General features: G+C 53.0%; 4 protein-coding genes across 4 annotated transcripts; 2 read left to right on the top strand and 2 right to left on the bottom strand.

Moving 5' to 3' along the window:
• Positions 1 to 874: 874 nt before the first annotated feature.
• Positions 875 to 1,186, top strand: GUITHDRAFT_70855 (hypothetical protein; the record flags this gene model as incomplete). The annotated part of the gene is made up of 1 exon (XM_005832932.1): positions 875 to 1,186. The coding sequence occupies one exon, from the start codon at positions 875 to 877 to the stop codon at positions 1,184 to 1,186; it is 312 nt and encodes a 103-aa protein (XP_005832989.1).
• A 267-nt stretch (positions 1,187 to 1,453) lies between these two features.
• GUITHDRAFT_94455 (hypothetical protein) lies at positions 1,454 to 3,639 on the bottom strand. Its single transcript, XM_005832931.1, has 4 exons — positions 3,261 to 3,639; positions 2,791 to 3,198; positions 2,306 to 2,739; positions 1,454 to 2,256 (listed from the first exon to the last, which is right to left on the bottom strand). The coding sequence occupies exons 1-4, from the start codon at positions 3,598 to 3,600 to the stop codon at positions 1,516 to 1,518; spliced, it is 1,923 nt and encodes a 640-aa protein (XP_005832988.1). The 5' UTR covers positions 3,601 to 3,639; the 3' UTR covers positions 1,454 to 1,515.
• A 1,439-nt stretch (positions 3,640 to 5,078) lies between these two features.
• GUITHDRAFT_94450 (hypothetical protein) lies at positions 5,079 to 8,678 on the bottom strand. The gene is made up of 9 exons (XM_005832930.1): positions 8,424 to 8,678; positions 8,187 to 8,273; positions 8,067 to 8,135; positions 7,859 to 7,933; positions 7,758 to 7,802; positions 5,999 to 7,707; positions 5,661 to 5,782; positions 5,251 to 5,387; positions 5,079 to 5,204 (listed from the first exon to the last, which is right to left on the bottom strand). Exons 1-9 carry the CDS (start codon positions 8,571 to 8,573, stop codon positions 5,154 to 5,156), a joined length of 2,445 nt encoding a protein of 814 aa, XP_005832987.1. The 5' UTR covers positions 8,574 to 8,678; the 3' UTR covers positions 5,079 to 5,153.
• Positions 8,679 to 10,378: 1,700 nt separating this feature from the next.
• On the top strand, positions 10,379 to 10,607 carry GUITHDRAFT_39714 (hypothetical protein; the record flags this gene model as incomplete). Its single annotated transcript, XM_005832929.1, has 2 exons — positions 10,379 to 10,451; positions 10,495 to 10,607. Coding segments are annotated over 2 exons (186 nt in total), but the record flags the coding sequence as incomplete, so codon positions are not given.
• Between the last annotated feature and the right edge of the window lie 140 nt (positions 10,608 to 10,747).

Below are 10,747 nucleotides of genomic sequence, written 5' to 3'. Positions count from 1 at the left end.
CTCCTCCTCCTCCTCCTCCCGTTTTCTCATCTTATTTTCTCCTCTTTCATGGCAGATTCGCGGTCTCAGGAACGATGACGTGGTTCAACGCACGACCCTCTCCTCCTGCATCGTCGACATGGAAGCGATTGGCCTCTGAGCCACTTGCCTGAACCTTCTGCATCCTCTGCCGCCGATCATCCGATGAACTGAATTTAACAAAGGAAGCTTCCCTACACTCTTGGCCTGCCCTCCTCCTCCTCCTCAACCCTCCTTCCCGTCCCTCTCTCCTCCTCCTCCTCCTCCTCCTTTTTTCTCTCTCTTAGCTCGGAGCTCGACTTGACGGTGACTCAGCCTGAAGTGACTGAAGTTGCTCAGTCGGCTAACTGAGTCCCCGATCATCCTGCCTTGAGAACTGCGGCGCCCACGGTTGCTGAGAGCTGAGAATCTGAGTTGAGAGAAGCTGAGAAAGTTGAGGAAGCTGAGAGAGCTGGGAGAGCTGAGAGAGCTGCGAGAGCTGAGGAAGCTGAGGGAAGCTTCGAGTTCCGACTGTCGAGAGTGAATTCAGAGCAAATAGTAGTATGACAAGTTCGTAGACAACTAGAAGAGTCTTGTTGAGAGTTCATTTCGTTACTTCAGGCCGTCGGCTTTTGGTATCACAGCCAACAGCGCGGGGACTATTAATTGTAGTACTGAATAAAGATTTTAGTTATCTCCGATACAGATATAGTTCTGTAGAAATGGGGGTAGGGGGTATCTCCATTACCCCCAAAACACAGTGAAGGTACCGGTACTGGAGAATCAAAACACAAAAACAGGGGAATCAGCACAGGGGGTGGGGAGATTCGAAATATAAGGAGGAGGCTGCGATGGTTGCCCTCACACAACCACCGCAATGTCCGGCAGAGGAAAGGGAGGAAAGGGTCTTGGCAAGGGAGGAGCCAAGCGTCACAGGAAGGTTCTCCGTGACAACATCCAGGGCATCACCAAGCCCGCCATCCGCCGTCTTGCTCGTCGTGGTGGTGTGAAGCGTATCTCCGGTCTCATCTACGAGGAGACCCGCTCCGTCCTCAAGGTCTTCCTCGAGAACGTCATCCGTGACGCTGTCACCTACACCGAGCACGCTCGTAGGAAGACCGTCACTGCCATGGACGTCGTCTACGCCCTCAAGCGCCAGGGACGTACCCTCTACGGTTTCGGAGGATAAACAAGCCGTCACAAAGCTTTCAGCTTTACTGGTGTTTGTCAACACCCATGCTGGGTTGGCGCTGGTGCGCTCGAATGCTGATTCGATTTCAGCACAGCCCTTGTTCATATGAGTCATTGGGATCATCATCGATCGACTGTCACAGTGGGGTAACAAACAATCCTACAGTTATAATGAGCCTGTAACACAAAGAATCCACAAAGTGGCAATACACCCTCTGTTATAATTATCACACCTTGTCCTCCCCTTCTTAAGTGTTTATCTTTTCTGATTTTACTCAGAACATCACTTACAATCTACTGCATCATACCAAGATGCATTCGTGCAATTCATGCGGAACCAATAGAGGGATACGATGGTACTGGAGTCATGACAGACGGGTAGACGGGCTGGAAGCTGGCAACAGGCGTGCTGGCAGAGTTGACGAAAGGTCCCGGCGAGTACATCGGCTGAGCAACCCCTGATGGAGACGAAGGAGGAAACACTTGCATCATAGGCTGAGGTGCGAACCCTCCAGAGGGATCAGAGTCCTTAGGTGCCTCTTTGTCATATTGGGATTCATCGCCGTCGAAGTGGTAGAGTCTCGGTTCCTTGGGTAGATCGTAGTCCTTCCAGAAGCGCACGTAGCAGAAGGCAGTCGCCAGCGTCAGCAAGCCTGTGATCATAAGAGAGGTGAAGGCCCATGCGGTCATGCTGCCGACGAAGTAGTCAGGGGAGCCCATGTCCCTGTAGAAGGGCACAATGAAGGCTATGATGATACTCAAGACGAGCCACATGACGGGGTTGATCATCGGATCCATCTTCTCTCCAAACAACTTGTGAATGTCCATCGGCCTTGCAAACTGCGCCAGCTCTCCGGTCTTGAGGAGGTTTGGATACTTCTCGAGCAGCAAGCCTCCACCAACAGTGACGATGAGGTTGAAGCACAGCCCGACCAGAGACGGCGACCATCCTGACTTGATTTCTTCTTGTCCCAGGCTCAACTTGACGTTAAGGCTTGAGAAGGTGAATCCGAACGTCACGGCAAGGCCGACAATCATTCCGAGCAGCACAGGCTCTCCGCGCAAGCCCTGACCAGCATGTAAGGAAACCCTAAGGCATGAGAATGCGTTGTGTTACCTTCCAATGGAGGCCGAGCCACACCGCGGGAGCCACGTGGATCGGAGTCACAGTTTGCAAGGAGAACAAGTTGGACAAGTTCCAAGGCTGTGCAGATCGAACAGACATGCACGCAAGAAACACTCCAAGCGCCAAACCGAAGACTCCCATGACCTTGGTAAAGACAACCTGAGAGAATTGCGATGCCGTCGGCTTGATGTAAGGCAAGTAGAAATCTCTCAGCCACATCGTAGAGAATGCAATGAGAGCGCTGTCAGCAGTGGAAAGCATCGCACAGACTGCAGCCGTCACGAGGAGCGCAGATGCAAATTCGCCTCCAGCGCCCTTGTTCCGCACAATCGCAGCGATCGATCCAAAAGTAGAGTACGTCTTAGGGCTACCCGCAAGCGCCTTCACAGCAACCCATCCTGTAACCATGGAGCTGAACTGAACAACTGGAACACACATGTAAGATAGAATCAAGATGAAGTAAAAGAATAACATACTGAAGAATGTGAAGTTCATTCCCGCCAAGCCAATTTTCATGCTTCTGCTGTCTCTAGCCACATAAAGTCGCATGGCAAGATGTGGGTACATGGTTGCGGCAATCATAACCTTGATGATGAAGGTGGCGAATGATGATGTACTCCAAGACCCTTCAGCAGCTGGAACATAGTTGAATTGCTTGTATCCAAAGGGATTGGACTTCTGGAAGGACGGGGAGGTCACAAACTCCTTGACACCACTCATTCCTCCGAGGTCCTCCTGCTGAATCACGAAGAACACAAGACTCCCGATGAGGAGAATGAACCCTTGAAGCACATCATTGTATGCAACAGCACGCAGACCACCCAGCAGGCCACAAACAAGCAACACGCAGCTTGCCACGATGATAGCAGGATATCTCCCGATCCCTCCTCCACCCCAATCGGATCCACCAGTGTATCCAGCGAGCTGCCAAAATGGTTTCAGACACACGAGTCAGCAAAGAGTGATCTCACCTCAACCGCGACAGAAGAGAACTGCGTGATGAGATAGCAGAACACTGGAAGCTGGAGACAGAAGAGAGACACAAGCCTCAACGTATGGGGGATGATCGGGGAGCAAGCGGGCTCCGAGAAACGGTCATAGATGAGCTCGCCGAGGGTAAGATAACCACGACTCTTGCCGAGCGCATGCATTCTCGGTGCCATGATCATGAAAGCTGCATAGAGCGCAACACCGGCTGGAATCCAACGGATGGCAGCGAATCCAAAGGTGTAGGCCTCGTTTGCGATACCCGAGATGGAGTATCCACTGAAGAGACTTGCAGCCATGGTGAAGAAAAGCGTCAGACCACCGACTCCGTTTCCTGCTCCGAGGAAGGATTGAGTGAGATCCTTCACTCGGTCACCTCGGATGGAGATTCCCAGGCACCTGATCTCACTGTTGCTACTGTTCTTCCAGTAGCTGAATGCACTGATGCATACCAAGAAGACACCATAGATCGGTATGATCACGTAGATTGCAGTGTTACCACTCTCGTTCGTAATGGACATGGTTCAAAAGACCAACAACCTCCTTCCGCTGGTATTATCCAGGTCAAGTTCAAAGGGTTATCTCAGCTCAGCGCTGTAATGCACTGGCACCCCTGGTTGTGGTCGAGCGACTAGGAGCTTGGCCTCGGCAGCAACGACTGGAAGGACCTCAGCAAGGATCCGTCCAGCAGCTGGTGTAAAGGAGAAGGAGCTGTGGGGGGGCTGTGAGAGTAGAGGGAGGTGGGAGGTGGAGGAGTGATGTCGAGGAGGGGCCGGGGAACGAGCAAGGGAGAAACAAGAACAGAGGAAGGGGAGGGGAGGCCGACAAGATGAAAGTCCCTTGTAGTGGGTGGGGTCATATAATTGAGAGGGTGGGGGTAGTATATGGATAGCAATTGCCACCTCGAGATTCGGGAAATTCGGTGGTACTGAATTTTGTGTTGGGGGTAGGGGTATGTGACTTGGGGTTCGCATGGACAGGTGGGTCTCGACAAGGAAATTGGGTAGGGTACTTCAAAAGGGGTGGTGGAGATTTTTGCGGGGGTGGCAGTGAAGGGAACGAGGGGTAGATAAAGATCCGTTGAAATGGAGGGGGTGATAATGTCTTAGAGAGGGGTTGTTGTTATTTCAGATCGAGAGAACGGGGTACTTTTAGGAATATTACCATTACCTTCGTGTGGGTCTGCATCCAAAGGGGGGTGGGTAAGGCAAAGAGAAGGGTAATGTTGGGTGATCGCTATTGATGATGTGGTAGGGGTAGTAGCTCAAGTTAGCAATAGGGGGTCTGTAAATTGGCAGCTAGTGATGTTCGGGGGTTGGGTACTTTTTATCAAAGGGGTAGGGGTGGTACTATTAGAAGACGGGGGTCGCAACAAATTTTGATAATGAAAAAAAAATGAAGACTACCCTACCACCATGAAAATGAAAGGAACCATGCGTCACCCCTTTTTCACTGGGATTCGTACCCCGTTATAAAATTACCCTACCCCCGAACTTCCCGGGAATTTTCCATGCATGAGATAGGACGGAGCCATTTTATTTTCTTTCTTTCTTTTCAAAGTTACTCACATGCCCGGAGCCGAGTCCTTTACTCAAAGTTAAGTTAAAAACAGTACGAGGACAATCAAGAGAGTCGAGTCGGGCCCAGGCCAGACTGAGAATCATTCTCAGTGACCTTGCGGCCCGGCCGGCCGCCAGGGAGTGAGGAGCTACAGTGGAGTTTTAGTGTGACTACCGTAGTACTACACATGCAAGTTGGGCGGCGGAAGTTGCTGGGATCATAGTGTGTGACATGTTCATGAGTGACTTAACTAAGGCGAGGAGTACTGAGAGAGTTTCCCTACTGGCGCCCTTCACTTCTTCTTCTTGGCCGCTGCTTTCTTGAGGAAGTTCTTGAGCTCAGCCTGTCAGCACCGTCAGGGCATGCCCCTGCTGCTGGCTCTCCCTCACCTCCGCCTTCTTCGCTGCATCGTTGGCCTTGACGCGGTCGCGAATGAGCTGCATGTAGGCGTCCACCGCCTTGGTGACCGAGGGCTTCAAGTCGCCGGGATGAAGAGCTCCGGACTTGAAGTCGGCGACAAGGTCGTCTTGGAGGAGAAGTGAGCAGAGGAGAAGGTGAAAGATCGAGCAGGGGAGGAAAGAAGATCGATGGAGGGGAGGCGTTATAGAGAATCTTCCATGAGAGGGGGAGGGGGAGCCTGGAAGGAGAGGGAGTGGAGGTGGGGGGATGAGGATGCGGGCCCGATCATCGATGCGTCTGTGAGAGAGGATGGAGAGAAGAGGGAGAGGAAAGAGAGGGAAAGCAAGGGAATTGATAGTGGAAAGGAGGAATGAGAGGAAGAGCTTAAAGGTTGGCTTACCAATGGACACATAGTTCTTGTCTCCTCCATTCTCCTCCTTGCGGTTGATAGCGAGACCCTTCCCTGCAGAGATGACGCAGGCATCCACAAGCGTGATGGGAGGACAGTGCTCTACGTTTCCTCTGCATCAAGTTGTGTGAGAACAGGTGATGGAGGAAGAAGAAATGTGTCAGAGAATGGAGACGGAGACAGGAGAAGGAACTGGAGGAGAAGAAAGAAGAGGAGCAGGAGCAGGAGCAGGAGCAGGAGCAGGAGCAGGAGCAGGAGCAGGAGCAGGAGCAGGAGCAGGAGCAGGAGCAGGAGCGGGAGGAGAAAGAGAAAAGGAGGAGATCACTCACGGCTCACAGAAGGCGCGCTTCAGTTTCCTTCCTACGTCCATGGAGGCGTCGAGCAGATAGATCTCGTCGTCGGCGTTGGCAGGGCCGTCCATCATATGAGGAGGCTTCAACGCTGAGTCGACAGGAGGAGACACATGTACTGCGGGGACCGCGATCTCAGTGACCTCCGTCTCCTTGATGTAGTCGCAAGCAAGCTCGTGCGCCACCTTGGCCGCCGGGGAGGAGCAGATTGTGGAGGGAGCGATGGCGAGCACGTCGCCGACATGCATCATTGCAGCGATGACCTGGCCGGCCGTCTCGTTGGCCTCGTCCACCGCTCGCACCCGTTGCAGCTGGAAGTGACGGCCGACGTTGATGACGGAGATCCAGTACTGGGAGGGGTCGAGGAGAATGGCCTCGCTCTGGATCAGGACCTTGACGTCCTTCATCAGGTCAGGCATCACAGCCGTGAGGGCCTCGATCATCATGCTGTAGCAGGCAGAGATGACCTTCTGCTCCCCGTTGCAGCTGTTGACGGCGAAGCTGCTCCAGTCCGGGCACCACAAGACCTTCTGGTGGTCAGCAGGAGCCTGCTGGAGGTGGCGGATGATGGAGGTCAGCTGGCCCAGGGTGATCTCAGCAGTGGCGTAGGGGGCGAAGACACACCAGACAGGCTTGCTGCTCTGCATGGCCACGAGCCTCTTGAGTCCCTTGGGGGGCACGAGGTTCTCCTTCTTCCACTGCATCACCTGGTCGAGGATGGCCTTGGCGTTGGCGTCCTCCTTGAAGTGCTTCCTCACAGGGTCCAGCAGCCTGTTGACTGCAGCGATCAATCCGCCCTTGAGCTCTGCCTCGCTCAGTTTCCCGGCGACAAAGTCGTCTTTGACGCTCTGAAAGGAGTTGTAAGTGGAACCCCCAGCTGTGAAAGTGGCCTCGGGCACAGAGAAGATGATATTCTCCACGTAGTCGAGGCAAGGGTTCTTGAGATCGTCGGAGGTCAAGTGCATACTTTCAAGACCAGCGTCGATGTCCTCGGCCTGCGCTGCAGGGGCTTCATCTTCGGGCTTGCTCGGGCAGTAGGCGTTATTGATCTTCCTCGCCACGTCCTCCTCCGTGTCCTCCATGAAGATCGCTGAGTCAGGGTCTGACTTCGACATCTTCTCTTGACCTTTCTTCAGGCCGTACAGCATGTGGTGGGACAGGATGATCGGCTTGTTCTTGATCCCTGCGGAATCGCAATATTCCCTGGCAAGCATGTTGACCTTCCTTTGATCGACTCCCAGCTGGCAGATGTCTGCCTTGAGGAAGAAGATGTCGGTCGCCTGCATGAGTGGGTAGAGGATCTGAGCTGCCGTCAGCTTGTTCTCCAACCTTCCCATGATCTGACAGCACTTCTTCACCCTCGTGATCGTTGTCCTCCTCGCGATGTCCAGCGCTTGCGTCCAGTAGGAGACTGCATTGGACGCGATCTCCTCCGAGCTCCACACGAACTGAACTCTGTCCATGTCCATCCCTGTGGCCTTCCACACCTCCACCAAGTACTTGCCCACCGTCTTGATTTTCTCCAGATCGCCCCCCATCTTGTCGTTCATGAGCGCGAACCAGTCGGCCACCCAGAAGATGAAAGTCCCTCCGGACTTGGTGCACTTGTTGACATTCATGGCCTTGAAGATGCCCTGCGCAATGTGCATGCGGCCCGAGGGCTCAAACCCGTCGTACAACCGAAACGACTGAGTAAGGGCAGTCAGCCGTCACCGCACAACCACCTTGACACACTCACATCTGGCTTCTTGGACAGCAGGAGAGCAAGCTCTCCGTCCGTGACCTGCCACCGACAGTCTCTCAGCTCTTGCTCGCCCAGCTTCTAATCGTGCTACTCACGCATTCTTCTCCCACACTCCTAACGAGCTGGTACTTCGCCTTGATGACCGGATCCTCCAGAGCGTTCATGGGATCCTGTCAATTCTGGGGTCAGGAGAGCAACAGACGAGGTACAAGAGAGAGGAGGAGAGACAAATTGAGAGGAAGAAGAATGGAAGGAGGAGGGGTGCAGGAAGAAGACGAGGTTGGACAAAGAACACAAGCTCACATCAGCCTTCGCCTTCAGCTCCTTCAACTTGGCAACTTCAGCATCCAGTTGTTCTTTGGTATGCGCAGCCTGAAGTCGAAATGTCATCAAAGAGAAAACATTCACTTCCGATCGACCAACCGGGTTCGCTTTCATCTCTTCCTTCATCTTGCGGACAACCTCCCCCTGTGCCTCCGCCTGGGCCTGCCATGCGCTCGACATCTTTCCCTGAGACCACCAAGGGGGAGATGTCAGATTGTGAGTTGAGGTTGCAAGCAAGGGAAGAGAATAGTTGTTGTATCCGGCGATGTTAGTCCCTCCTCTAAGCTTCTCGTGTGCTATGTTTGTATCCTTCACCAGTGTCTCGCTTCCACTCACCGGCGCGACCTCGGCATGCATCCTGCTTCTCTGATACAACTCGGCAAGAACAGGAAGGGGCACACCACTTGACGCAAAGACTTTCTCGGCACAAATCTGAAGGCAACACGCAAGGAAAAGGACTTTGAAGCTCGTTCGCTCAGACAACATCCTAGCTACATCACACCTGACCCTGCCATGTCTACAAGTTCAAGACACAGTACTTCACAGCAGCTCCTTCCTCGTCTCTCATGAGCTGAGCCTTCTTCCCTGAGGCCTAGAGAGCAAAACAAAAAAATGAATACTGCGAAGAGCTCAACAGCAGCAACACAAAGTTTGACCAGTAACTGTCCCTCCCCTATCCTTGTCATTATAGAGATTTTTGCCTTCCTTGACCAATACATACAGATCCGCCCACAGTTCTTGGATCCCAATTCTATGCCTCATTTGCTAAGTCTATATCTTCTTCTTTCAATATCCCTACTTCCTTTCCTAGTCTCTCATCGTTAACTCAGTTCACGACCGACCTATGGCTATCCCCTACTGCTGCGTCCCAACAGGATCCTGGTCCTCTCACGTTCAGAATATCTTTCCAACTATACCCCCTGCCCACCTTCCTCCATCCTACTCTCTGCATTTCCTCTCGCAGACGCCCCAGCACTTCCCTTCCCTTCCCCTGACTCCAAACCTATTGTACCTCAGCTCCCATCCATCGACCCCCTCATGAGCCTCTAGCCACGGCCCTCCCACTTTCCCTGGCTCTGCTTCTGGACCTGTTTTCCGCACCATCTCTGACTGTATCATTCTATCTCCCGCTCCTTCCTTCTGTTTCACCAGCACACTCCGTCCCCGCTCCCTCCTCCTTCCCTCGCCCTCCCCTCCACATGACACGCATGCAAATTTTTCCTCCGCAAATAACAAAAAATTCACAAGTATCCGTCAAAAAATATCCGTGATCTATCCGCGACAGTATCCGCGACGGTATCCGTAAAGTCCTTGAACAACGTTTTAAAATTCGCGAGAGGGTCAGGGTTATTTTAATAGAGAAATAGGGGTGGTTCAAACCCTAATGTAGAGGGTGGGTTCATTCTCATATATCGAAAGGGGTAGGTGGTAGCTGCGGCGAAAGGTCATGATGGCAGGAAGAATGGGGGAGGATCTACCGCTGCTGGGAGGCATGGCTATGAGGTGGGGACGAATGATGTGGCAATGATGTTTTTCATATGATCATCATCTCTCTCCATCTCCTCTATACTCTCTCACTCTCCTGCTCTCTACGTTGAACTGATTTGTCGCCTGTGAACCTTAGACTCTGCAAGGTTACCTTGTCCTTTCCCTTCATATCTCTTGCCATGATCTCCTTGTCAACTCCGCAAACATCATTTTTGTCTTCATTGTGATTGCATGATATCAATGCATCACACTCGTCTAGTCTCCCTGCGATAGCATTTCTTGTTTTCGTTTGTCCATTTTCTGACTCTGATTTCAGTGGGGCAAAGCGATCGAGATGGATATCTATCTGCGCCGTTACTCTTCTTGGTCTCGCAGCTATCACGACTCTAGCCGGAATGGATCTCTACAACCCTGTTCGAGTAGAGGAGCTGCTCGCATACGCCCCGGCGAATGTGCGATTGATGCGGGGAGCAGGAATGGTGCAGCTTCCTCCCCTCCCTGAGGGCGTCACGATCGCCGATCAGTCGCCGATGGTCCCACGGGAGTTTCTGGCAGAGGAGAAGGAAGTGGATGAAGACTTGAGCCAAGTGGAGGCAGATGACCAGAGGCTTCTTCAGAGGGAGAACAGCATCAGTAACGCGGATAGAGCTGTAGAGACTTACGTCAACGAAGAGGTCGGGGTCCACCAATCTGCTGTCATGGTGGCTGATATGAGTTGATGACAGGTGCAGTCTATCTCTCAAGACGTCAAGAAAGTCAATGAGGAAGACACCGATGAGATCAATGCGGTCATCCCGCAGAGGGGGGAGCCGGGAGTTCCTGGTGTTAGGGGTATGAATGGAGTAGACGGCGTGGACGGTCTTACTGGGCCCGTCGGTAGATAGCTTCCATATTGTGTGTACAGTCCTTACACGTCGAGCAGGCCCACAAGGTGCTTCTGGGCCTAGGGGATTGCCAGGAGCCATGGGGCCACCGGGGTACGAGGGGTCGAGAGGCGAAAGGGGGGCAGAGGGCCCGCAAGGAAAGAAAGGTGATGTGATACTTGCTGAGAAGGGGAAGGAGACTCACTTGCTGGTGCTGTTCAGGCACCATGGGAGAAGCAGGAGTGATCGGCAGGCCTGGTCCTTTGGGGGAGCAAGGGCCTAGCGAGGGATGGGACTCTTCTGCTGGGG

This window comes from Guillardia theta (genome assembly GCF_000315625.1).
Source record: "Guillardia theta CCMP2712 unplaced genomic scaffold GUITHscaffold_32, whole genome shotgun sequence".
NCBI classification, from domain to species: Eukaryota; class Cryptophyceae; order Pyrenomonadales; family Geminigeraceae; genus Guillardia; species Guillardia theta.
Note: the sequence above shows the minus strand (reverse complement) of the source record. Positions and strands in the feature narration are given on the sequence as shown.

What these genes read in the sequence shown, in the direction of transcription:
- GUITHDRAFT_94455 (XM_005832931.1), bottom strand. Translation starts at nt 3,600, where the DNA reads ATGGCTGCAAGTCTCTTCAGTGGATACTCCATCTCGGGTATCGCAAAC. An exon ending in AATGAACTTCACATTCTTCA is followed by an intron (nt 2,740 to 2,790) that starts GTATGTTATTCT and finishes TGTGTGTTCCAG; the next exon opens with TTGTTCAGTTCAGCTCCATG. An exon ending in GGCTCGGCCTCCATTGGAAG is followed by an intron (nt 2,257 to 2,305) that starts GTAACACAACGC and finishes CATGCTGGTCAG; the next exon opens with GGCTTGCGCGGAGAGCCTGT.
- GUITHDRAFT_94450 (XM_005832930.1), bottom strand. Translation starts at nt 8,573, where the DNA reads ATGTTGTCTGAGCGAACGAGCTTCAAAGTCCTTTTCCTTGCGTGTTGC. An exon ending in AAGAGATGAAAGCGAACCCG is followed by an intron (nt 8,136 to 8,186) that starts GTTGGTCGATCG and finishes TTTCGACTTCAG; the next exon opens with GCTGCGCATACCAAAGAACA. An exon ending in AAGCGCGCCTTCTGTGAGCC is followed by an intron (nt 5,783 to 5,998) that starts GTGAGTGATCTC and finishes AACTTGATGCAG; the next exon opens with AGGAAACGTAGAGCACTGTC.